This window comes from Lycium ferocissimum, chromosome 12 (assembly GCF_029784015.1).
Source record: "Lycium ferocissimum isolate CSIRO_LF1 chromosome 12, AGI_CSIRO_Lferr_CH_V1, whole genome shotgun sequence".
Classification (NCBI taxonomy): Eukaryota; Viridiplantae; Streptophyta; class Magnoliopsida; order Solanales; family Solanaceae; genus Lycium; species Lycium ferocissimum.
In genome coordinates, this window is record NC_081353.1 from 38,737,035 (window position 1) to 38,764,924 (window position 27,890).

At 32.5% G+C, this 27,890-nt stretch overlaps 3 protein-coding genes across 4 annotated transcripts; 1 reads left to right on the forward strand and 2 right to left on the reverse strand.

The window, feature by feature from the left end:
• Positions 1–9,449: 9,449 nt before the first annotated feature.
• LOC132039914 (uncharacterized) lies at positions 9,450–12,579 on the reverse strand. The gene is made up of 2 exons (XM_059430473.1): positions 12,333–12,579; positions 9,450–10,085 (listed from the first exon to the last, which is right to left on the reverse strand). Exons 1-2 carry the CDS (start codon positions 12,498–12,500, stop codon positions 9,540–9,542), a joined length of 714 nt encoding a protein of 237 aa, XP_059286456.1. The 5' UTR covers positions 12,501–12,579; the 3' UTR covers positions 9,450–9,539.
• A 7,268-nt stretch (positions 12,580–19,847) lies between these two features.
• Positions 19,848–23,157, forward strand: LOC132039675 (small ribosomal subunit protein eS6). The gene is made up of 6 exons (XM_059430174.1): positions 19,848–19,992; positions 20,134–20,198; positions 21,935–21,992; positions 22,078–22,186; positions 22,291–22,563; positions 22,652–23,157. Exons 1-6 carry the CDS (start codon positions 19,987–19,989, stop codon positions 22,888–22,890), a joined length of 750 nt encoding a protein of 249 aa, XP_059286157.1. The 5' UTR covers positions 19,848–19,986; the 3' UTR covers positions 22,891–23,157.
• Positions 23,158–24,125: 968 nt separating this feature from the next.
• LOC132040836 (DDB1- and CUL4-associated factor homolog 1-like) lies at positions 24,126–27,789 on the reverse strand. 2 transcript variants are annotated; one of them, XM_059431517.1, is made up of 4 exons: positions 27,545–27,789; positions 26,270–26,344; positions 25,520–25,630; positions 24,126–25,374 (listed from the first exon to the last, which is right to left on the reverse strand). In XM_059431517.1, the coding sequence occupies exons 1-4, from the start codon at positions 27,545–27,547 to the stop codon at positions 25,177–25,179; spliced, it is 387 nt and encodes a 128-aa protein (XP_059287500.1). In that variant the 5' UTR covers positions 27,548–27,789; the 3' UTR covers positions 24,126–25,176. The 2 variants fall into 2 exon arrangements, with proteins under 2 accessions (XP_059287500.1, XP_059287502.1); XM_059431519.1 differs by having other exon boundaries at positions 25,515–25,630.
• Between the last annotated feature and the right edge of the window lie 101 nt (positions 27,790–27,890).

Consider the following 27,890-nt stretch of genomic DNA (forward strand, 5'->3'; position numbering starts at 1 on the left):
GTGAACTTGAAAATGATTGCACCTGAAAATATCTGGACTTTGCGTTTTGACTGAATAGTTTAGTTCTAAGGCGTACAGGGGAATATTATTTGGGTGGGGAAATAATTTTTGCGGGTCGGGTCACCCAAGTTGATGGGTCATGGGTAAATTTTGAAAAATGGATAATTTGGTCTGATTTGGGCTTTTCCGTTTGTGGAGGGGCATAACTATGAATTTTGGCTAACAAAGGGGTATTTTTAATTACTTTGGTAACAAAATTTAGTAGCAATAAAAAGCGATATATTTGATCTTTTCCCTATTCTATACCATCTCGCAGCAATATGTTCTTTTAAGATCAATGTTTGTAAAATGCATTTTGTTAAAGATAATGCTCATATAACAAAATTCAATTTCACCTAACTCCACTAAATTCAAGGTCATGCCAAACCAATTTCATCTAATTTCATCAAGATCAAAAGTCATGCCTTGCACGTGAAAATAATATTTTATTTTTTCTTATTTACTTCTTATTATATTTTATATTCCAGTTTTTTCAATCTTTGACATTTGAGTTAGTCAACAAATTTGTACATATGTATGTAATGTGTGTGTGTTAATGGCATGTTTGCATGATATGAAGAACAGTACAAATAATGCTTTTACAAGTTCACAAACGTTGTTTCCAACCTAGTTGAATTTTTCAAAAAATTTAGAAAGGAAAAAAAATAAAAATAAAAAAGGAAAAGCCTAGATTCATTGAACTTAGACAGTTTATTAAATTAACTCGTTTTCCGCGTTTTGGGACCAGAATTTAATGCGGTGATATGGGGGAGTTAAATTTTTATGGCAAAAATCTTGAACTGAAAACAAGTTGCCCAGTTGATTTTAAAAATCTTACCCATAAATGTACTTAGATTAGACTAGGGTTAAACGTATTAAATTCATTGAATACAGACTCTTGAAGGACACATAGGAGGTTCAAAAAAATCAAAATGAGAGCCTAACGGGCGAAAATAGTTAATTTGACTAAATTATACTCCCTTCGGTTCAAAAAGAGTGTTCACTTAGCAATTTGCCCGCCTTAAAAAAATAACTTGTAGGCAAAAATAAGTAATTTGACTAAATTATCCTTAATTAAGTTGGTATTGAGATTTGTCACTTAACACTTAATAAAAGCAAAGCTGAAAAACAAGATTAATTTTTTCTTGATTCGGTAAGTGGACACTCTTTTTTAAACCAAAAAAATAAAGGTGAAGTAGACAATCTTTTTAAACCGGAGGAAGTAATAGAGGTGGCAACCGGTTCCAACGGAATCGGTTAAGGAAACCGGCCGATTCCCGGTTAAAAAACCGGAACAAGCTTAACCAGGTTCCGGTTTACCGGATTTTAAACTCCAAACCGGAACCGGTCCGGTTTGGAGTGTTTAAAATATTATTTTTTTTTTTTTTTTGTATTATATATATATATTATAGTATTTATTTGTATATTGTAGGTATATTTACATATGTTATACAACTTTATAATTAAAGTTTAAATATTTATCGACTAACGGCTAACGACAGAGTCGGAATACGGAATAGTGTTTTTCGTATACATATATATGTATAACTTACATATACTTATATATACGTATAACTTAATATATATAGTATATATACTTATATACTATATATATATATATATATGTATAACTTAATATATATACTATATATATGTATAACTTAATATATATACTAAATATATGTATAACTTAATATATATACATATATACTATATATACTTAATATATATACTAAATATGTATAACTTAATATATATACTATATATATATGTATATATATGTACTATATACTATATATACTTATATATAGGTATAACTTAATATATATACTATATATACTTAATATATATACTAAATATATGTATAACTTAATATATATACTATATATACTTACTTATATACTATATATACTTATATATAGTATATACTATATATACTTATATAACTTAATATACTTATAAGTATATTCTTAGTATATTTTAGGTATATTCCTAACTTAATAAAAGTAAAAATATGAACACAAGTAAATAGAAGTAAGCTCAATGAGCCATATTTTTATTCATTCTTGGATAACATTTATTTGCAAGTTGTATTTTTTTTTAACTTGCAAATAATACATGAGTTGTACAAAAATAGTATAATAATAAAATCACCAATTTTGAACCATTTCGTTAATTTCCCCCACATCATATTCGGTCATGGAAATATCTTCAAAGTCTTCCATTTGGTCGGTCCACTAGCTATCAAATCTTCAATTTCTTCCTCTTCGCCTTCTCCGCTTCGAGTTTTGGTTGCGTCGCTCCGATCTAATCCAATCTCGAATGCACACTAGTACTTGCAAGCTAAAGCCGGATAATGAATGTCTATGGTCTCCATTTCTTGTCTTCCTTGGCTAAATGCGCTCTCTCGAAGCCACGGTTGATACTTCGAAAGGATATCTCGAGCCATTCTTGAAAGTCTGGATAGCTTGCCTTGTACTTCTTGACCATGCTAAGACGTCCACCTCATCCGATTGGTTGATATCTACATTTAGGTGCATCAAATAAAAGTTTATATTCATCAAAGTTTGCGGGGGCTGAAGAAGAAGTTGTTTGTGAATGTAAAACTTTTAAACCCGACAAGCCTTTTTGCTACTTTGAGAAGTAGTAGGGCGTGGAGCTTAACGTGTGTTGCACGTTCTTCCAAACTAGAATAATGAGTAAAAACTTTTCTAAACTCTCCATCAATAGCGAGTTCGGCTTCAAATAAAGATGGTTGAACTCCTCTTCAATTTCTAAAAATGTATAAATTTGACTAACCAAATTTTTAGTATAAGACGATTTTAAACAAGGATTTAAAAGGGAACCCAATATAAATAAAGTTGGGATGGGAAAAAAATACTTCTTAAATTTGATTATCATTTCAAAAATAGCCGCTTGGTAACCGGGTTTATGTTTATACTCTTGTAAAACTCTAGCTATTTTTCGCTAAGTAGGCTAAAATTTCGGTTACTTAGTGGGATAGAATTGTCTAGAAAAAGCAAGAGAGTGCATTATAAAAATTTTCTAAGAGTTCAATACACTCTTTAACATCTTCCCAATGCATAAAAGTTAACCAATCCTGACTATCAGTATTATATTTGTTGTGAACTTGTTGTATGGGAATCCTATACTCATATGCTTGTTGTAGCATAATGTAAGTGTAGTTCCACCCAGTCTCAATTTCTACTTGAATTTTCCTAGGTCTAAGGTTATTTTCCACACAAGCATTCTTAAAATCTCTAATTCTTCCCCTATTAGCATTACAAAAAAGAAACGCATTTCTAACTTTTTGAACAGAAATCATCAAAATGCACAAGACCATCTTTAACAATTAAATTTAAAATGTGACAACTACATCTTACATGAAAAATATTTTTTAGAGGAGGGTTTATTTCTCTTTTTAAAAGACCAACTGCTTTTGTATTATTAGAAGCATTATCTAAAGCAATACAAATTGTTTTTCTATAAATGTTAAAAAATCTCATAATAGTAGACATTGAATCGGCTAAAAATTTTCCATCGTGACGACCTTTTCCTTCGTCATATAAAAAAGCTATAATTCTTTTGCATAACCCGGTTAATCATCAACCCAATGACATGTAATAGCAAAAAAATCTAAATGGTTAATACTAAGACCCAAATCGGTAAGACAAACATTACAATTTAAAGAATTAAATACGTGGCGCAAATAAAATCTATATTTTTTAAACAAATCTATAACATCGGCTCTACAAGTACTTCTAGGAATACCCTCAAATAACGGATTATAATAACGTTGAATGTAAGTAACAAACCTCAAACCCGAGGGAAAGGAAAATGGTAAACAATCATAAGCTACCATTTTTAGCTATTTCTATTTCTTTTTTCTTGTCATACTTAAAATTTCTACCGGTTCGTGGGTCTATATTTGAATCCCCCATATTTGAACTTAGTTTGCTCTCCCCAAGTATCCATATGTTTGGTTCTCATATGAGAATTTAGTGTACCCGTTCCACCATCCTTACCAGTTCACTTGCTTAAAACTAAATACTTGTCCACATATGTTACATGTGGTTATTGGTTTTCCCTATTCTTAGTCATAAATTTCCAAATTTTAGTACATGGCTTACGAGTTCTAGGCGTTTGTCTTGTGTATGTGATTGTGCGGGACATGTATCTCCATGGGATTTTTCGGGGGTTGTGTTTCATCATCATCATTTAAGTCTTCATTAAAAGTGTCGATAAAATGTTGTTGCATTGCCTCGCTGACCTAAAAGTGGATTATTTCCACCAACATCAATACCTAAATTAGGTGTTTCTTCCACAAATGTTTCCTCATTAAGCGCACCTAACAATACGACTACTACTACTAGGCACCCGTCTTAATCTCTTTGACATTATTAAATAGAATTAATTTAAATCACAATCAAATAAATCACAAGAAAATAAATTATAACAAATTAAATTGCTAGAATTAAATTGCGTAAATTAAATTGCTAGAATTAAATTGCGAAAAATAAAGATAGAGTTGGAACGAAGGTACCAAATTGCCGGATTAATTTCCAACAAAGTGAAAGGCGAAAATAGAATTGCAAATCCACCAAAGCTACTTGATTGTTGCAAAATCACCAACTCCACCAACAATATTATAATTGCAAAATTAATAATTGAAAGTTGAAACTATAATAAGACTTTGTGGCTAATTATAATTGAGAGATTGAGATTTGAGAGAAAGATGAAGAAGAGTGAATTGGTGTGAATTAAAATGAAAATGAAGAAGGATTTATATAGGGGTGGGGGATGGGTTAAAGTGTTAAAAAAAAAATTTGGGGGCCAAAAATTAACAAAATGGCCGTTTGGCAACGGCCATTTTTGCAAATGGATCAACGGTCCATTAAAAAATTCCCTTTTTTTTTTTTTTTTTTTTTAATTTTCACCGCTTAACGACGCCGTCGATTCCGGTTTGCAAAATATTGGAACCGGACGGTTAACTATTATATCTGATAACGGTTCTACGGTTCCGGTTTAACCGGTCCGTTACCGGTTAAAACCGGTTAAATGGAACCGGTTGCCAGGCTTATCAAGTAATTATCAACCTATGAGTAATATGTCTCGTCTAGCTGATCTTCTTCGTGACGTCAAGAGTCGTCGGTACTCAAAATACTCTATCATTACCTTTGGAAAATCCAGAAGAAGAAATCGTCGAGCTTATGGTGGATGTAAGTTGCATTGTCAAACGATTACCTATTCAAAGACCATTTTCTAATTCGTTTTATATAGTTCAAATATTAACGAGCATAGTTACTCCCTCCGGTTCAAAATAAGTGTTCATTTAGTCTTTAGCACACACTTAAAAATACTAACTCCTGGATTATTATTTTTTGGACTAAACTATCCTTAATTAAGATATGCAAATTAATTAACTTGACGCACTGAGATCTGGTCACTTAACACTTAAATCTGGAAAAATAAAGTTGATTATTTCTTGATTATGTAAGTGGACATTTCTTTAAATCAAAATAAAAAAGCTAAGTAGACTCTTATTTTTAATCAGAAAAAATATTCAACATTTATACTGGTGAAAAATAACAAGTAGTATTTCATTTACTAAAGTATTGAATGTGCACAAAATTTACCCCGAACACTGTTAAAATTAATCAAGATCAACATTGGCAAAAGGAAAAAGGGTCATGAGGTACGTACAAAAATTGATGGCATTGCACATGATTTTATCTCAATCTTATCAATAAACATAACATGTGTGGTTCAAGCTTCAAAAAATCCACAATTCTATCGTGCACATTGCAATAGTCCAACAAATTATGGTACTATTCGGTTTGAATCAGCAAATCAATCAAATTAAATCTTTAATTTTCTCTTCTACTTGTCTATTAATCAAGTGATAAATTTGAATATAAAAGACACATATCTTATATTTATTGATTTGACGTAAAAAATAACATCCATTTAGGTAAGTTTTTATTCTGTTGAAATTGTATCTCATGTTTAGTTAGAAATGAGTAAGCTACGATATAGATTTCAGAGCTACATCCAATGCCAACGAAAATACAAGCGAGCTAGTCGCTTGAGGTTAGATTCGTATCATGTTGAAACTGTATCTTATGTTCAGTACTTTAGTTAGAAATGGACAAGTTACTATAGTATATAGTGAACTTTATTTTTAAAAACTTAAAGATTATATGTCAAAATTCGCGGTAAAAAATCACTTACATTTAAAAAAGAAAAATATATAGTAGAGATTTCTCATTCTATATCCAATTCCAGCGAATATAAAAGCTAGCTAATCCCTTGAGGTTAAGTTTTTATCCGGCTGAAACTACGATATTGTTTTACTCGATATTGTTTTCTTATATAATTTTGCCCCTCATATTTGAAATCTTTAAATTTTGTCCTTCGGCTAAAACCCATAGGTTCCGGTTCGAACCCATACACAAAATAAAATTTTTAAAAAAAAATTCGCAAGGCGAGTTTAAATTTCGCTATGCCCCCGCGGCATACACTTGTGAAGGAATTACCAAAGTTATGAAATACTTATGCCTTGTAAATTTGGCATAAGTATGCCGGTCCGGCATAACTTTGATAATTCCTTCACAAGTTTATGCGGGTCCCATAAAAGTTTGCCCATTAAAAGTATGCCCCCACCGTAAACTTGTGAAGGAATTACCAAAGTTATCTCTTAATCCGGCAACTTATGCCAAGTCCGCCCAAAGGCATGAGTATGCGGGTCCATGTAAATTTGGTAATTAATATTATACAAGTTGTAATAATTTATTTCAAGGGGGTTCGAACTCGTATATTTATGAACGCTCAAAGTTGCAATTTAAAAACCAGCAATTTAATTTAAAGACTTTTTAAAGACCACCTCAAAAGAAATTAAAAAAATATTTTTTCTCATATATATCTAGGGGTAGCAAATGGGTGGGTTTGGTTGGATTTGGTTTGATTGAAAATGGTTTGAACAAAAATGAGTTGGGTTTCAAACAACCCATATTTTATGTGGGTAAATATGGGTTGGGTGATAAATGGCTAAGTTGGTTATGTGTTAACCCATATTATACAAGTGTAATATTATTTCAAGTGTATGTTTATAATTTTTTTCTTTTGTTAAGTTAAATTAAATTTTTCATATAAATTTCAGGGGTGAGGGGTGGGGGTGGGGGTAAGAATTTTTTTCTTTTCATTTTTTGTATTTTTTTTATAAAAGTAATATATATATATATATATATATATATATATATATATATATATATATATATATATGAAAATTGAAATTTGGGGGGGCGTGGAGGGGGTGGGGCGGGGCTAAGAATTTTTTTTTCCATTTTTTATAAAACTTGTATAAAAGTAAAATATTTGAAATTGATTTTTTTTGGGGGGGGGGGGGGGGGGGCTTCGGAGAGGGGTGGGGGTAAGAATTTTTTTTTTCCATTTTTTATAAAACTTTTATAAAAGTAAAATATTTGAAATTTTTTTTTTGGGGGGGGGGGGGGGGTTCGGAGTGGGGTGGGGGTAAGAATTTTTTTTTCCATTTTTTATAAAACTTTTATAAAAGTAAAATATTTGAAACGATTTTCTTTGGGGGGGGGGGGGGGGGGTTCGGAGAGGGTGGGGTGGGGGTAAGAAATTTTTTTCATTTTTTATAAAATTTTATAAAGGTAAAATATACGAAATTGAATTTTTTTTTGGCGGGGGGGGGGGGGGGTATGGTGGGGGTGGGGGTAGGGATCGGAGTGGGAGGTAAGAAAAAAATTTCTCCTTTTTTATAAGCTTTTTATAAAAGAAAAATAAAGTATATGAAATTAAAAAAAAAGTGTGTGGGGGTGGGGGGAATGGCGGGCTGGGTGGTGGGGTAAGGGTTGGGGTGGGAGGTAAGAAAAAAGAAATTTCTCATTTTCAAAATGAAAATCTCTAGTGTGTTCTTATATGGATACCCATATTTTACATTTTTTTGGGCGGAGTGCCCTTCGTTTGGGGTGGTCTTTAAATTTTGCCCCTCAAAAATCTTTAAAATTTGCCCTTCGGCTAACACCCATGAAATTCGAACCCATAAAATTTTAAAAAAAATTCGCAAGGCAAGTTTAAATTTCGCTATGCGGGGACCGGATACTTTTGTTAAGGAATTACCAAAGTTATGCGGACCGGCATATTTATAATGTGGGCGGACTTGGCATAAGTATGCCTAGGGTCCATACCTTTGATAATTCCTTCACAAAGTTATGCAAATTAAAAGTATGCCCCCGAAGCATAACTTTGTGAAGGAATTATCAAAGTTATCTTACCCAAGGCATACTTATGCCTTATGGGCGGATTTGGCATAAGTATCTTAGGTCGATAAAGTTTGCCCATTAAAGTATGCCCCACAAGGCCTTTGTGATTATCAAAGTTATCACCGACATTATGCCAAGTCCGCCCATAAGGCATGAGTATGCGGGTCCGGCATAAAATGTGTAATTCCTTAACAAGTGTATCTTTGTTGGCGGCATAGCGAAATTTAAAGCACTTCTTGCGAATTTTTTTTTAAAATTTTGATAATGGGTTCGAACTGCGGAACCTTGGGTGTTAAGCAAGGGCAAAATTTAAACATTTCAAATATGAAGGGCAAAATTTAAAGACCACCCCAAAGAAGGGCATTCGCATGATCGCCCCATATTTTACCCATATTTGCCCATATTTTTATGGGTTACGGAGAGACTATATTTACACTGAAATATGAGTGACCCAACTCACTAATATGTGGGTAAAATGGGCTAATTTTCTAAATATGGGCTCAAATTGCCACCTCTATCTATATCCAATTCCAATGAAAATACAAGAGAGCTAATCGCTTGAAAGAATGTTACGTTCTTATCTTGTAGAAATTGTATCTTATGTTTAACTAGAAATCGCCTTGCTATTACTACTATATAGATTTCTCATCTATATTTGATTCCAATGAAAATGCAAGCGAGCTAGTTGTTTCAGTAGTAGTAATTTTGTAGCTTATATGTTGTTGGCCTTTCAATACGCATGTGTCAAGTCAAATGGTTACCTCCTTGGGGATAATGTCAAGATAATACATTGGATATGTGAAGGAAAGACAAAGACTCCTATTTCATATCGCATAGGGACTACGCCTCATAGTGTAAAACAATATATACTGATGATGTATAGAGATAACTTAAATTCTTTTTTACCTTTTAAAATAAAAGTATTTAGAAAACTATTATCTCATCTCACCGTCGACTTTGTGGTTAGGTATGGTTCTCTTTCCGATCAAAAGGTAAATGGGATATTGTTTTCCAAATTAAATAATGCTAACAGGGTTAAATGAAAATTATTCTTAAAGCTAAGTGAATCCAAAATAGAGTTGAAAATTGCAATGCAAGATTAAATACAGTAACTTAAATAACTAGTATGGATTGGACAAAGTTCAATTATATATCAATTACAACGTTCATATTGATAATAATACATAGCCCATCAGTCAAGTATCACTTTTCTTACACAGATACAATTTCAGCACCATTACAATTCTCACAAGGGTCCATTTTACCCTTTGCTTGGGAACACACAAAATCAAGATTATAAAACATAGGGACCATAGTAATAAAACACAAGAACACTAGCACAGGCCCAAAAATCCAAAGCAATAGAGGCAAAGCTGCATAGAACAACCTATTGCCCACAGTGTTCAAAGTAAATCCTTTTTCTAATAACTCTGACACATATTCTGGACTCACTATTCCCAAATTGTCTTGTGGGCAATTGATGAGGAAATTCACTTGGTTTATGAACCTAATTGATAGTGTGTGACAAAGGAATGCGAACAGGAAAAGTAGTAAAAGTGTCACATATTTTAGCGCCACCATGAATTCACCATGTGCCCCATAAATGACATCATTTAATGGTTTTTTGACACTATAAGTGCTGCTTATTACAGCTGCAAGGCCAGAACACAGAAGGATTGATGTTGTGGCCATTAAGGTTGCTCCCATAATTGTGTTTCTCAGTGTTTGGACTGCTAAGATGTTTTTCTTCTCATTGTCCTGCAAAATTGAAAGGGAAAGGAAAATATATAAGAGCTTAAGCTATATGTATTGATGGAGTAAGAAGTATCTAAAGTATTAAACCGTGATTTCCGATATAAAGTCCTTCAGAAACGTTTACGACGAGCAAATTTTCGATTTTTTGTCCATCAGAAACTTTTACGATGAGTGAATTTATGATTTTTAGTACTCCCTCAGTCCCAATTTATGTGATATAGTTTGACTAGGCAAGGAGTTTAAAAAACAAAAAATTTTGAAACTTGTGGTCTAAAACAAGTCATATATAGATATTTGTGTGGTTGTAAATCATTTCATTAAGGGTAAAATTAAGAGGAAGTTTAAAGCTAAATGATTTTTAAATATAAAAATGTATCATTTTTTTTTACGAAAGAGCGCTTTAGATTGGCTTATAAGTTGCTTATAAGTTGCTTATAAGTCAAGCTTTTCAACTTTTTTTTAAAAAGGAAAGTGTATCAAAAAAAATAAGTGGGATAGAGTGACTTGTATTTATATACAATTAGATGACTCAAAAGATACTCCTAAGCTACGTTCCATTTAACGCGGCCAGATTCATAGTACGGAAGTCATAGAACGAATCTTCAAGCTAAGTGTTTTGGAATAAAATTTACATACATTAGAAACTACTTACATAAAAAATATTATAAGTCTCAATAATCATTAGTAACACAGTGGAATGCATAATGTCCAAAAGGATTGAAATCCTGTGGTTAATGAGTGGAAGTAAAGAAGATTACTCTGAATTCATATATCGTGAAGTTTAGTTGGATACCACTGCTTGATAATGGAAGTCTATTGCCTTTTATCATTTGTTCTTTTCCCTGGTTTCTATTTGGTTGATATTTTGTTTTACATTTAATAGCAGCAAATTAACAGTTTATTGGAAGAATTGTATTAATTGTAACTATGAAGCCAATCTAAAGCTAAAAGTTATACGTTACCCGTCTTTTTCTTGAAAGAAAACACAAGCAGGCAAGCTTACATAGTAAGAAGCCAAACACCTTTAAATGTAAAGACGTTTTAGTTTAACTTAAGATTATTAATTGTAGGACAACTTTGCACATTGCAAGTGATTATTACTTGCTTCTAACTCTTTTCTTCCTTCATTCATCCGTTACAAAATTAGCTACACACGAAAAATGCTTCTATCATGATGTAACAACTCTAACACCACCCCCCCCCCCCCCCCCAAAAAAAAAAAAAAAAAAAAAAAAAGAAAAGAAGGAATTAATTGAAGTGGATATTGTGATGTAGTGGCGAATTCTTTTTTTTTTTTTTTATACATTTTGATAAAACTCTAAAATCGCGATGAATTTGGTCTATGAAATATGAAAGAGATCGTGTCAGTTGAGACTAACAACTACCATGACCCGACTCTAAATTCGCTTGATAGACACTAGATTCAACATTTCAAGGGTTTGTCTTGACTCAAGAAAGCCACATGTACACTTAATTAGACAAAGTATACTTCAAGAAGTTTAAGACATTTTAGATGGAGTACGTGCCTGTGGCGTTTAACCCTTTTCTCTCTCTCTCTTTCATCTAGAGAAAGTCATTGATGATTATGTGCCATTGTTTTGAAGCTTCAACTATTTGAAAAGTAGTTAAAAAACGACTTTGAAGGAACATAAACATTTTAGAAAAACATTGCCTACAAAATGCATTCTCATCCAAAGATCGAACGCTAAACGCAAAATGGCCACTATTAATTTTTTATACTCCTCTATTAACTTTGGAGGAAAAGAAGTTAAATTATCACACTATTCAAACAACTCAAGTTTGCAAGAAGCTAAAGTAGAAAAAAACTTTTGTACCTCATGCATACAGCAGATAATTATACTAGAGAGAAAAGTTCAGCATATCACAATTGACTGCATCATGAGCTAGCTAGCTCACACAACTACGACTACACGAGTGAATGTTCAGACGGAAAGGATTGAACCTATGCATGGTGAATTCATAATCCAGTTCCTCCGCCAACACAAACCTCAGTTAAATTCACACGTGTCTTTATTACTCACTAGATATAATATACTATCAGATGATCGCTAATTTCCAATTGATTATGTCAAAATTTGGCTTATCAGTAACATTTTCGACAGAATCCCTTACCATTAAGTTAAAGTCCGACGGGACGTCAGTTGGAAATTAGCGATTTTCTGATAGTGATGGTACGGTATGCTCCTAGCTAGCTCAAAGAAGAAGAAGAGGAAGAAGTTATTTAATTACCTTCATGATGGCTGAAACCCACAAACGCCTTCCATTAGCATTGGTTCCAATAATAGTACTAAGAGGTTGAGTTCGAACCTTATGCCACAACCAAACATGATATCCCATGCATATCATAAACCCTAATGGCACCAATAGTACATCCAAGTAACACTTCCTCCATTCCATTTTTTCTCTCTTTTTTGACCTTTTTTCTAATAAAGTGAGTTCCTATTTTCTTTTCCTCTTGATGAAGAAGAATTAGTTACTTTCTGTATTGCACTATATGTATAGGTAGCAATAAAATGAACATAGACTGTATTGGGTGCTATGTACGGAATTAAAGCAAAAAAGGAGTGTCCAAGAAAATAAAATAAAAAGTAGAGTTCCACTTCGTCATAAAATTAGAGGAACATGCTTCTAATCATGTGTCGTAAATTATTTGTCTGTTTCTCTTCGCTTTTTATTTTTATATTTTCTTCAGATGTTGCTTCTTTGCATGCTTTTTCTTTTGAGAGAAAGAAAATGCATCCAATAGCTAGAAAGATGTCTACACGTATTGTACAATTTAAACGCAAATATTAGTTTAAGAGATTTACGGGTACTTCCAATAGAAATGAATTTGAAGTAACCATGGCTTGAGTTATCGGTTGGTAAAAATTTCCACAAAACGGATGAATTAATTAATTTCTTGATTTTCACAGCCTAGGTATCCTCTTAAAGATGCATAGCTTATTCCTTTGCAGACCTAGCTATCGTAGTGCAACGAAAAATTGTGTCGTTTCCAGCACTCATTATGTTGCTTTTATGTTACGTTAAGGGTTTAAAGAGGAAGACAAGCTAATGGGTTAATCGGTTGACTGGCACCTTTTATGAGTAGACCTGACCTAGCATCATTTTCCAACACATATAAAGGATATCATTTGCATGTTGAAAAGTTCAAAAAACACAAAAGGAAAGCAGTTTTACTATTTTCTTCAAAGTTGTAGTATTTGGTTTTTTCGTCGATTATTAGGTTGTCGATCTAGTAAAGATGATATTAAAATAAAATTCACTAGTTAGAGCTTCTAAAAGAGGAAATATATAGACATATCTTTACAATAATTCTGCTGGCAATTACATATATAATTTCAGTTTGTCACTTACCAAATTAAGAAAACGACTAATCTAAGTAGTAATTTCAAATACGTAAAGGCATGACTCATTTTGTTTTATAAATGTATAGTTGCTTCTCTTTAAGCAAACACATATAAAAATGCAATAAATTGATAAATTGGTAAGTGGATTCATACATGTACCACTTAAGATTTTGGATTTTTTTTTTTTTGTTTGATTATGTTGTTATCTTCACAAAGTTTGGTCAAAAAGGTCATCAAAAATGAAAAGATAAACCATAAAATTACTTGAAGTAGAATATAATAGAGGACAACATTATGAAGTGCATTCATATGTGGTTGCTTTGAAAATATGGCTGTTTGAACATTTTGAGAAATAGAAGTGAAAGTGAAAATTACCCATCTTATCAAGTGGAGTTAATAATGAGAAGGAAACCAGTATAAATTTATATGAGGAGGATTCTAGATTTTTAGCAAAGATATGTTTAAGTTTGAGTATTGTGTCAAAGTGGATGACCTTTTGAATTTTTTTAATGTAATAGCTGGTTTCTCACCCTTATTTCAGGTAAAAGTTACCGGTCATATTCTTATTTACACCAAGTCAATAGATACATGAATTAACACTTACCATGGTTAAACAACATGTTATTATCTCATTAAATTACTTAACTATAATAAATTTACATGATTTGATGTAAACACGATGCGAATAAGTATTTAACCATATTTCACATTCTCTCAGTTCAATTGAGGTTTTAGAGCCTCAAATCCCCTCTATATATATTCTAACATAAAAAATGAATCTAATTAGACATGCAATTGTGCTAATTTTATGAATTTGGTCTAACTGCTGGTTGGAAGTAAAAAATTCTTTATTATTTCAATATAAGTTAGTTAAACTCAATAAAAAAAAATGCATATATATATATATATATACCGCCTCAATCTTTTTTTTTTTTAGTCTTGAGTTCGAACTCTAGTAAAAAATCTTTCAATAGCCAGCGTATTACTCATTTTACTTAATTTACTTATCTTGGCACAACTTTGAATTAGTTCATCCAGTATGTTCACAATACCAAATGATTACACAGACCAAAGGCCACCATTTTGAGAGGATCGGGGGTGGGGGGAGGAGACTATATAGGAAGGGTTGTGAGTAGTATTAAGTTCATACGTAACTATGAGCAAGGTGCGGAGCTACCATACTAGGTACGAGTTCAGTTTATAAGTTCAGTGATTTTTGCGAGATCCTATATTTATATTTGAAAATCTACGTATTATGTATATATATATTTAATTACGAATTTAGTAACTAAATCAACTAGATGTTAAACGAGCTATGTGTTCGATAACAAATTAAAATTCATAAATTTTAAATTCCTCTAACTGTAAGATGATTCAGTTTTGTCGAAAGAAACCGAAAGGAGACAAAACATTTGCGGCAATGCGTTACGTTCCATTTCTTTTTGTTGAATGAATAATTGCATGGGAGATCAGGAAAAAGAGGCAAATGATGAGGCATGCAATACGTGCTATCTGGTTTGCCACCTTTGTACCATTCCTTATCTTTCACATTATCTCTCTTTTGCTAGTCAATTTTGTCTTGTTGGAGTCTCACTATGCTCCCACCAGACCAGCTTTAAATTGTCTTTGCAATTCCACCTTTCTCATCATATTTTTACAATTTGCCTTTAACTTACCACTCACCTCTCTTCTCAAAGTCTCTCTGCTGCACAAAAGTAGAGGTAAGGTCTGCGTGTATCTTGTTCTCTCCAGATCCCACTTGTAAAATGACAGTGGGTATATTGTTGTTGTTTATTCATATAATACTAATGAACTCATAATTTTCAGTAAGCAAATTTTAAGTAACAAAAAACTAGACACGTCAAGAAATTAAGGAATTCAAACATGTAATGCATGTGCGCGCACGCGCGTATATGTGCAGTGTAATGAAGAGGTGACAATTGACTCCCCGAGGCAAAGGTAACTCTATCACTGCACCACAGTATTAGATCAGAAGGGAAACGGGGATGAAAACATTGAGATTGAAACCTACGTCTATTATGTGAGAGACTTTCACCGATGCCACTAGACAACATATAAGTCTTGATGGTAGCCATCTTTTTCTTTAATTTGAATTTAATCTTTTAAATTTCTTTTAATGAGAAAAATAAGTTTGCCGTTATAATTAGTGCATGACATGTACTGAAATTGATTGAGAATTTACCGCCCATTTAGTTGGGACTAATTGAGTGAGACGAATTCAAAATTTGAACTTTATAAGTTTGAAATAACCGGAATTCTATCACAATCGATATTATATACTGGGATTGAAATATGTTATTTATACTTATGTAGTGAATTTTTAATAAATAATCGAGGTTGAGCCATAATTATATATTAGATTAATTGGGATGAGCGCACAACATATGAACTACATATGCCACTGCTAAAAGGACAAACTAAATCACACATAAATGTTTTTAGATCAAATTAAAATAAACAAATTTCCTGGCCTATACTTTTTTCTTGTTCTTCCTTCTCGTCAAACAAATCGGCCTCTCAACTTTTAAATTGACGATAACATATAGTAGTAATTGTTTCAAACAATTATTGGTATATTAATCACGTTGTCTTTTTCTCCCTATCTAGCTTTTTGTAAAGAAGACAGTAGGAATTAATAAAGTTGACAAGATTTAATTACAAAGATTTTATTTGATTAAACAAATTGATGAAAGAAAGCTAAGTACCTCACGTCTTGGAAACTTCAAAATTGATAATAGAATGTATGATTGTTCATTAAAAATGGATTTAAAAAATCATAGAAGACCCACTTAATTAACTCATTAGAGAAAAAGTGCTACTTGTGTTAATTGGGCTATCTAAAATTATAAATGACTTGAATGACTGGAAAATAATCTTTAATTTGATGATTTACCAAAAGGAAATAAAGTCTTACAAAAGAATGTGCGTGATTATGATCATTTACTTCGATGTTAATTAAGTAATGTTTAGAATTCACATTATTTGATTTACTGCAATGATAAGTTGATAACCATGTGATTAGAGATAGAATCAATCAGATGGTTGAGTTTATTAATAATCAAAATTTTCTTGTACAAAAAGCACATCTCGCACATCGACAGATATATAACACATGACCAATAAATTAAATTCAATCGAGTTAAGGTTTTGTTTTATTTTATTGTGAATTTCATACTAAATATATTATAGTAAATGATTTGTGTGATACATTGGGAAAGTATGAAATAATTGATGCGGTGCATATGAATTAAAAAACAATAGGAGCTTTAGAGCCATGGAGGTGCAAGAGATTGTAAAAAATGAAACATAGTCAAACTTCAAAAATATATATCTCTGAAGATAGACAGAACTTGGCCATGCTTTTGAAGGAAACTTTTTTATTTTTGAAATCTAGTCTTTGACGGTTCAAAAATATGACTATCTTTTCAAATTCTGCAATCACATAAAGAGGATCACGAAAAGACCTCCATGATGGAATGCGCGATTGCATAAGCTGAAATGAAGATGAATATACATGGTCAAACTCTCAAAAATATATATCTCTGACGATAGACAGAACTTGGCCATGCTTTTGAAGGAAACTTTTTTATTTTTGAAATCTAGTCTTTGACGGTTCAAAAATATGACTATCTTTTCAAATTCTGCAATCACATAAAGAGGATAGCGAAAAGATGGGAGGAATATAATAATGACCATAATTATAAAAATAGACTTATCTGTACCTAATAAGTGTAGTGATTTTGACTAAATATTTGACCCTTTAATATATTATTTATGACAAAGAATACCATATAAATATATATATATTTTCATCATTAAAAGATTTTCCTTCGTTATACAAAGTGTGATTAGGCTTAGAATTTGACAATTAAAAATGAAAAATTAGATTTTATACATCTTTTTTTTTTTTTTTTTAAATATAATATATGAACCATCATTATAAAAATAGACTTAAATTTTCCCCAACTGTTTGGATGGGCTTTGTTAAAAAAATTTGACTATACACCTTTAAAAAAACTGCTATAATTGAAAACTACTCACTAGTCATTATCACGTAGTTTCAGATTTCACATATAAAATTGTAAGATATCGTCATAGAATTTGACATGTAGATTTAGAGATTCTATATCAATGGCTACTTTTCAAAAAAGGGCCAAAAGTGACCGGTGATAGCAATTAGCACTAAAATATTGAGTAAATTACGTGGCTTGTCACCCTTTTAAGAGTTTGAACATAATTAGCATAACTCTTAAAGTTTCACAAAAATAACAAGTTTTATTACTTTTTAAAAAATATTAGAAAAAAAAAATGCACAGTTAATTAAGATTACCAATAAATTAAGGATGTAGTGATATTTGACTTGTTTAATTGTTTATCATTTGACTCTCTCCTAATATATTATTTATGACAAATAATTCTTCTTAATCAATATATATATATTCATCATTAAAAGATTTTTATATACGTGGTATAATTCAATTATAAGATAATTTTATTGAGGTATAATATAATATACACATAATTAAAAATTAAAAATATATTTTTATACATCTTTTCAACATATACTATAATGGCATTAAATATTATTATACAATGTCGATATAAATATAATATACGTGTATAATTCATTTTCTGATGTATATAGATGTATTTTATACATAATATAATTCAATAAATATAATATATAGCAAAATCAGATTACTAAAATGGAAAGGAAGTCACAATTGTTGGTGTGGAAGATAATTTTTAGCAAACTACTCACTAGATTATAAGCAAGTTGTCAATGATTTCACATACTAAATTCCTTTAATAGATATCGTCATAGAATTTGACAATGTTGATTAGATAATTCTGCTAGAATTTATATAATTGTACAATTACTTTTTTTCAAAAAATACCCTATTGGGCCAATCCACAAGTTGACCGGCATATTTCTTAGATAGCAATTAGCACTAAAATATACCCTATTGCGGGACCTAATCCACAATTGCACCGAGCATATATCTTAGCCCAATTCATCCAGCCTTCCACTCAGTTACTCCTTCGAAGGCTAGAAGTTGCAATTGCATATCCTCACAATCATGCTCAATTATTCAAGTGTTTATAGTTTGTCTCGATTTTTCCTTTTTTAATCTAGGCAAATGGAAGGCCTAACTAGACAATAATTTTTAGAAAACAAATTTAATCGAACCATAGCAGTACAATTCAATATCTTTAGTTCTGTTCTTGAAACAGATTGCCCTTATACTTAACAGGATCAATAGGCCTTCTTGAATGAACACGTCAATAGGCGCAATCACTTTTTTTTTTTTTTTAACAAAATAAAAAATTGTATTCATAATCAGTTAAGGGTCTTATTGTTGTTATACTTGTCTAAACTTATGTTAGCTTTGACGTTTGGTAGCAAAAAGCATATTGTTTGATAATTCGTTTTTTTTTTCCCAAAAGAAACCTCATGTATACCGAGCAATCATCTTGAAAGATGATAGACAAGTAGTCCATCTTCTTGTGCAATAGTAAATTTATGACTTGGTAGAAGATATTCGAAAATAATTTTCTTATATGATGCATGGTAAGTATACTGTTTCATATATTGTTAAAATTGATTGACACAATCTTATAGACCTCGCAGGCTCATGCTTCATATTGTTAGGGAATATAATTTTTCAGATGAAGACTCACTCTATAGATGTCCGAAGTTCAGTTATCTAATTTTTTCTTCGCAATAGTCCTATAACTTCATATAAAACGTTAGAAGTTTGGTCTAATGCGTGTGATGGAAGTTTGCTTGCTTTTAAATTGTCTGAAATTAGGCTTTGGCAATCCAAAATCTGGACACGTACATTTGAAAGTTTTTACAACTGTAGACTCACAAGTCTCAAGTGTTGGGATCGAAATAACATGGCGTTATGTGGAAGCTAATAGTTGCAAATTTTGAACGACGATAAATCAGATGACAAAAAGAACTATACTAAAAGAAACATAACATTTAATATAAAAATATGATTTGGTCAAGTGACCTACGTATAAAAAGACTAATCTAAAAGAAAGCATAACAATTATTGAAGGAAAAATATCCTCCTAAACAAAACATTCTAAACGACTAGATTGTGGATGTTATCTGCGTTCTTTGTGAGAAGCAAGAATCATCACTTCACAAAAATACAAAGCCTTTTCCTTCAAGAAAGGGATTACCTAAATATGGAAGATTTGTATATTCCTTTCGAGAAAAAAGTAAAATCAATTATGATAATCTCCAAATAAGATAGAAAATTCAGGACAAACTTATTTTAAAACGTATATTTAAAAAATCTAGAATCCGTAAATAGGCCTCAGCCATACACAAAAAGCCCAATTATTCTTACTAAGCCAATGAGCCCAAATTGGGCCCATTAGTAGGTAACCTAGAAAAGCCTGTATATAAATAAATTTGTCCCCCCATTAAACCCTAATCCATAGAGTGAAATTTGAGAGTTCCATTATCATCTTGGCGGCTCTTTTGAGTTTAATCGAACATGAAGGTACTTTAATTAACCTTAAATCCTAGTATTACACTGTTTAATTTGTTACATTTGAACACATTTTTCATTGTGAATTCACTAGTTTTACGTTGGTTGTCAATTTACAATATATTGATTTTTGTGATTTTGTTTTTTTTGAAGTTTAACATTGCTAACCCGACAACTGGGTGCCAAAAAAAGCTCGAGATTGACGATGACCAGAAACTGTAAGGCTACAATCGTCTTTTACTATTTTTCGAACAATATTTACGCCACGTAGCCCACACTTCTAGTTTATTACCCGATTTAGCTCATGTCTGTGTATAAACACCTTTTTATACATATATACTTTTATACAAGGTCCATATATAATGTATAATGCTTTCCCCCATGTATATTGGGCTATGTGGTGAAATAATTTATGTATTTATGTGGGGTTGTATATTTTTGAAAATTTAACTTATTTGGGGGTATTTTGTGGTAGTTTTTTATGTTTCATATCAGATAGTCTATGGTTATTTTGATGTAACATACTGTTTGATACGAATGAAGAATTAAAACCAAAATTGTACTATTCGGCTATTAACAATCTTAAAAAGTGTTAAAAGTTATGGAAGTGTGTGTTAAGATGAATAATTTGGGGTTTTAAAGTTAAGGATCTGTTTGTTTAGGTTTTTCGCTATACTGTATGAAGAATTGAGCTCAAATAGTACAATGCAGCTATTAATATACGAAAAAATTATAGAGTTATGAAAGTGTGTGTTAAGATCAATAATTTGGGGGTTTTAAAGTTAAGGATATGTTTGGTTAGGTTGTTCACTATACTGGATGAAGCGTATGAAGAATTAAGCTCAAATAGTACAATTCAGCTATTAATATACGAAAAAAGTATAGAGTTATGGAAGTGTGTGTTAAGATCAATAATTTGGTGGTTTTAAAGTTAAGGATATGTTTGTTTAGGTTGTTTGCTATACTGTATAAGAATTAAGCTCAAATAGTACTATCAGCTATTAATATACGAAAAAAGTATAGAGTTATGGAAGTGTGTGGTAAGGTGAATAATTTGGGGTTTTGAAGTTAAGGATCGTTTTGTTTAGATGGTTGGCTATGGAAAGAAATTATTTAGGGGAGGTAGTTCTAGATCTCTTATTCACAGTGGCTGATTGGATGAATGTATTAATTAATTGAAAATTATGCCAGTGTTAAATTCTGATGAACTTGAAACATTGTTATACATGAACTTTGGTATGTGTGATGGTACATGTATTAGCAATAGTACAACAAGCAAAATGAAGAATATGTAGTTTATATTGCTAGTTATTTGTTAGGCTATCTGGTTATCTCTCATTTGTTTTTAATAAATTCGTGGTATTGATTCTAGAGTTGGAAGTGTTGAAAAAGAAATTTCATATTTAGATGATGTATTCAATGTTCATCTATCCATATATCACATATTTATTTGTGCATTTCAAATTCCTCAAATTATGCTTCAATTTTTGATAATTAGAAATGTATACTTAGTTATTCTCTACCTCTTTGGTAAAAAAAAAAGAAAAAAAAAAGATATAGGTACGGTTGACAGAGAACTGTTATATGTATGTGTGCTCACAGAACCCCCCGACCCTTCTTCATAAGAAAAAGGTTCCCTCTTTGACCTTTATTAGATAGATATCTAACAAGCCCACGACCATGTTCAGCCTGTATATATAAGATTCTATGTAGTGAAGAATTTCTGGATATTTATGCCTGATGAAAAGATGAAATTTTAACATTGTCAATGCGTTACTCAATTATGTGATGGTTTTGGAATGTTGCTTAGTGTGATGTGTAGTTGTTGCTGGCAGATTTATGTGGTGGTCTCTATATTTCATTTGTGCATTGAGTGTTGAATTATTGTTGACTGACAAGTGAATGTGCGTATGAAAGTACTGTTGGTTAATGATAATTTATTTTTGCTTTGCAGCCGAGCTTTCTTTGACAAGAGGATCTCCCAGGAGGTTATCGGAGATGCTTTGGGAGAGGTAGGTACCAGTCTGCTTTGTGGATTGCTGTAATTTTTCCTTTGCAGTCATCCTAAGTTTCTTAATGTTGTGTCACAATTGACAGGAGTTCAAGGGATATGTTTTCAAGATTATGGGAGGATGTGACAAGCAAGGTTTCCCAATGAAGCAGGGAGTGCTTACTCCAGGCCGTGTTCGTCTTCTGCTTTACCGAGGTATTTTTTGTAATAATAAAGGGCTTAATGTCAGATGTGTTCTTTTCATCTATTCTGTGTATAGCTGTTGTTATTTAGTACCTAATTATATGCACATTAAACAGGTACTCCTTGCTTCCGTGGTTATGGAAGGCGTAATGGGGAGCGAAGAAGGAAGTCTGTCCGTGGATGCATTGTCAGTCCCGATCTTTCAGTTCTGAATTTGGTTATTGTGAAGAAGGGTGAGAATGATCTCCCTGGACTGACAGACACTGAAAAACCAAGGATGAGAGGACCCAAAAGGGCTTCCAAGATCAGGAAGCTCTTCAACCTTGGAAAGGATGATGACGTTAGGAAGTATGTCAATACCTATCGCCGAACATTCACAAATAAAAAAGGTTAGTCTTCTACCCATAATTCTTGTATATGTCGATCAGTGTGGGTCACTATTAGTTGGGAATTTACTTGCTTGAATGCTAACCACAGGGAAAGAGGTTAGCAAGGCTCCTAAGATCCAGAGGCTGGTAACACCATTGACTCTCCAGAGGAAGAGAGCAAGAATCGCTGACAAGAAGAAGAGAATTGCCAAGGCTAAGTCAGAAGCTGCTGATTATCAGAAGCTTTTAGCGTCTAGGTTGAAGGAACAAAGAGAAAGGCGAAGCGAGAGTTTGGCTAAGAAGAGGTCTAGACTTTCTGCAGCTTCCAAGCCGTCTATTGCTGCTTAAGATCATTGGGAAAGCAATCTGTGATATCTGAGTCTGGTCTTTTATAGCTATTGCTGGATGTGGCTTTTGGTAGCTTTTAATGTTCTGAGATGATGAGTTTAAGTTAGTGTATCGTTTACTATGTGATCTTTCTGATCAAAGATTTTGGTTGTTTAGTACTTGCTGAATGAAATCGTCCCAACGCTTTTTATTTTGTTCTCTCTTTTGGATAATTGGTTTGGCTTTTGACTTATTCTATGAAAACTTATAATTTTGCATGCTGCATTACATGAAGTGTGTATCACAACATGACTGTCAAAAATCATTTTAATCTGCATTACCTCTCTGAACTTTTCAATTCATGTAATCGTTTCCTCATTTACACGTTGCTTTTTGCGGCCGTGTATAGCAATACTAGTTTTTTCACAAACAGAAAAATAGTTACTACATATGGATACATACCTTTTTATTTTTATTTTTTGGCATTAGAATAACTTTCATTCTCTTTCACTAATCCCCTAAAAAGGAATGGAGAGTACTCGATAATTTTAGTATTTTCTTAATTTTGGTATATATGTCTATACAAGTGCTTAACCATAAACGATAAAAAGAAGAGGTTAACCATATAACGAGGGAAGATGAATTGTTTTGATGAAAAATGCAATTTCTCCAGTGGCTTTGGGCTTTGCTCGAGTCAGCCTTGTGTAACCAGTATTATAACATGTATAGCATGCATTTGATTGAAAAAGGAAAATTGGAAAAATTCACACAAAAACGAACTTCTTCAAATTGAAATATCGCAATTTTTATTTTCAAAATAATATTTTACAAGCTCATACAAAGACTAGAAAAGTTTTATGACTTTCACATCTACTAAAATTCATTTTAGCGATTTAAATTTAGACTTCAATGTGATATTTCCTTAAAAGTTAAATTAAAATACAACTACTATTTCACTATTACCGATATCATTTTCCAAGTCATAATCAATAGATTAAAAACTCTCTGCTCCAATTTAATCTCACATTAAATTAGGTTTCACCTTCTTTTCACCTGACAAACATAAGAATGTTGGGCCAATAATTAATCCCTCAATGTGAGCATTATTAATATTGAGCTAATCTCCCATGTATTTTATGTTTTCTACTAGGGGTTGTCCGTGTATTAGTTATTTAATGAAAGAATAAAGAAAATTGTTCTAAATTTACAGTGTTTGCAGCTACGTCAAGGCGTGTTAAGAAATCGAAGAGCCACAATTTATATCCATCATGGTACTGGAATGAGTGTGAATGCCAAAGTTACAACACAAGTTTTGTTTAAAGAGAGATCTCCCATGCATATAATTTGGATGTCCAATCTTTGACGGAAACAAAATACAGTATTTATCTTTCCACCCTTAACCAGAGACTTTGAGTTCGAGTCCTAGAAACAAATATTACATCGTCAGTAATAGCAGTCTGTTCCAATGATCGTACAGTTTGAAAAAAACCTGAAATTCCTCAGATCTTACACTTCAGAGTTTATGATTTACCGGTCAAGAAAAATGAGATTTTCAGCAAGTTAAAACCAAGGTTCCTCAGAGGTAGCAAAAATAAATGCAAGAAGATTTTAGCATCTAATACAGTAAAAAGTGAAATAAGATGAGTTCTTACTTCATCCCAGCAGGATGAAAGCCCCCCTCCTGCCCTCCATAGTCAGTAACTTGTTCGAACCGATGAGTCAGGCTTCAATTCCCGAGCAGCATGTTCCGTAGATGGGCTAAAATGCATATGAGCTTGACTCAAGGGGATATGAGATGTATCAGTAAGCTTCACGTCTGATTGAGAGGTCTGAATGTCAGAGAATAATTTCACACTAGGATGGTTCTGATGACAATGCAGCAAATGTAGTACTAGAATTGCTAAATCGTGTAAGTTTTACAATTTTCAAAGGAATGCCTAACCTGCTCAAACAGAAGCTTGTATCCCATAAATGCACGGCATAAGCACTTGAAGAAAAGATCACCTGAGTCCCAACAAAAATGTATAAGACTGCAGTAAGTGTCAATGGAGTCTGGTGGATGCTGATTCTTCCAAAATATTGTTGCTGTTAGAGTGAAAATTCTTAAGCTCCCTGATATGAGTGCCTGCGGCAATTTGGGTAGGCACCAACATCATCCCGGCAGGTTAGCCAAGGTCTAAATCTACTGTAGACAAATTGTCGATCCTTACACATTCCATGAATGCCACCACACAAACTTCAAAATTCACGTGTACTAGGTCGGAATGTCACATTGGATGGGGCATGAAGGATTTCCCTTGGTTCAGGTCAGACATGGGGGTGCAAGAGCGAGAGAGGAGGTAATGTATTGATAGGAGCAAAACATTGGCAATATTGGTGCTTCAGGCACTGAACAAACACCGAATCCAAGGTTAACCATTCCGAATTCGAGAGTTGCGAATCACTTGGAAAACCATGTTGAGAAGACACCACTGGAGTCGACAAACCATTGCTACTTCCAAGATTCTTTAAGAAAAAAAATCTTTGTGAAAAAAAAGTTGTATTCTATGAGATAGTGAACAGAAAAATGAGTTTGCATTCAGAGTCAAGGGTAGTTACTCTAAGTTATACATCAGTGGAAGTTAAATATTTGAATCAGGGAAAACCTCGCATGGTATGTAACTGGAGTAGCAGCAGTCAAAGCAGCTCCCTTTATACACCTCAAGTTTGGGGTGGCAGCATCTGTAGCAGCTATGATACTGGCACGCCCTGAATCAGTAACCTACAAAAATAATAGTAATAATTATTATTATAAGCAACTTGTTACACATTAAAATAAATTGTAATATTAAGAAGCAACCTACCACACTACTCCCTCAATCTACTCAGATTTACTTTTGACCCGTGTCTCGTTTTCATCCTTCCCAGCTTACTCACTCACTTCTCATCCAATAACAAAAGCAATACAACCTCATAACTATCATTTAACGATATAATCGTTATTAACACTTACGTCTAAATTAATTTCCATATTTGACAAACTAGGTCATCTATCTGGAATATCATTGTAAAATACCCAAAATATGTATTTGCTTGTTCTAACCTACCACTATGGCTTTGGAGGTGCTCCCTCAAAATCGCCAGTCTACTGAACAACACATATGGCGTTAGCTACGAAGAACTATCAGAGGACCAACAAAGAGTTACAAGAAGGAAACACCTGGATCAAAATTTGGAAGACCGAGGATTAAAATCCACATGTCAAACAATAGAAATGCTCAACAGCACGGGCAAACCACAACCTAGATACCCCCTTCCTTCCCCATAGAGATTAATACATCAAAATGAATTTACAATATTATTTCGCCAACGTTCCAACCTCCCTCCGAAAGCACAAAGAAGAAATGATATTTGGTCTTACCCCTATTAGCTTAATAGCAGCCCGTGCAAAGTTCTGCTTGCAACCGGTTCTGTTCACTTCCAGGAGTATGATTTCCTGAATCTCAGATGAGTTACAACAGCTTTTCCCAAATTGGAACAAACAATATTATTAAACCAGTTTATCCTGATCCAGACCATCGAGCTCCAAAACTTAAGACCATTCTACATAAAACTCGACATATTGAGAATTCAGTTTAGACGAAATCTGAGTAAAGGTTCAATGACTATTCCGACTTGGAAAATGAACTAAAATGAAATTCATAGAACAGTCAAACATCTTGTATTTGATGCAATATGACACATTTGTTGCCATTATATGCACCTCATAATGAAAGACCTGAGTTCTGACACCAGGCAAAATGTAGACACAAGGGACAACCAAAAATCCACAAAACCCTCTGCTCTCAAATCATGAATTAACTTGATTAATTTCCAAAATAAAAATAAAAATTATTATTCCTAAGTCTATGTTGTACATGATACTGGCTGATACCATAAAACCACCGTTTAAACATTTTTAACTCCATAGCTAACAGTCCCAAACAGTTACTGCTCTTATATCATTTGCACACATTATAGACGTTTGATCAGAATAATCGGCCACTTGACCAATAAGACTTGACATTTTCAATCTTAACCTTGATGTAAAACAAGTCCGAGAAACTGTAATCATGATATCAATAGATTACTAATTTTCAAATGGCATAATCAGATACAAATGACAAATTGCCCTACTGCAGTTTTCCCCCCTCACTTATGTAGATTCATTAGCCATATTTTATTCACACAACTATGTGGTTGTATCTATAGCGATTGAAACATATCCTAAACATCACCTCATATACAAAGAAAAAGACACTGAAGAAGAATAAGATAAATAAAATAAAAACATGAAATTGCATGCAAGTAAAATATTTCAACAAGTAATCATGAGTCCATACCAAGGAAGATTAATCAAGCAAGAAAGCAAAATAAAAATGTGACTCTCAAAACATACAGTATGCTCTACTCGTATCCATAGGGTTCAACACAAAAACACTTTCTTAGAGGTGGAAATGGAAGGAAAGGACAAGTAGACTACCATGAAAGATATTGCACTTGCAGCATGTGGAAGAAAGAAAGAACAAAAAGAAAATCATAGAGAAGCAATGGATGTTTCATTGAAGAGCGACATTCACAGCATCTCTAGTAAAAGAGTAAATTATGTTAAACCCAAGATTAAGAGAAATGCAGAAAACAGTAATCTAACTCTAACCATCTGTATCAAAGTGAACCTTGCAGAATTGATTATTCCTGTAAAGGCGAAATATGATAGGAGAAGAGGTGACAGAGAAGTAAAGACAAAAATAAATTGTCAAAAACGAGTCACAATAACAACAATAAAGAAGTAAACTGACTGAATATGATTTTTCGGCTCTTCAGGCAGTAGGTTCCCAATAACAAATTCCAGGATTGAACGCTAAGTTGTTCAGTACTCAACATATTAAAGATATTTTTTTCTCTAAACTGAATGAAATAAATAAATTAGTCAGGGAAAATAGGTAACTGAGTCGAGTAATTCTTCAACAAGAAAAAAAAAAAATGTAAGTACGCTAATAAAG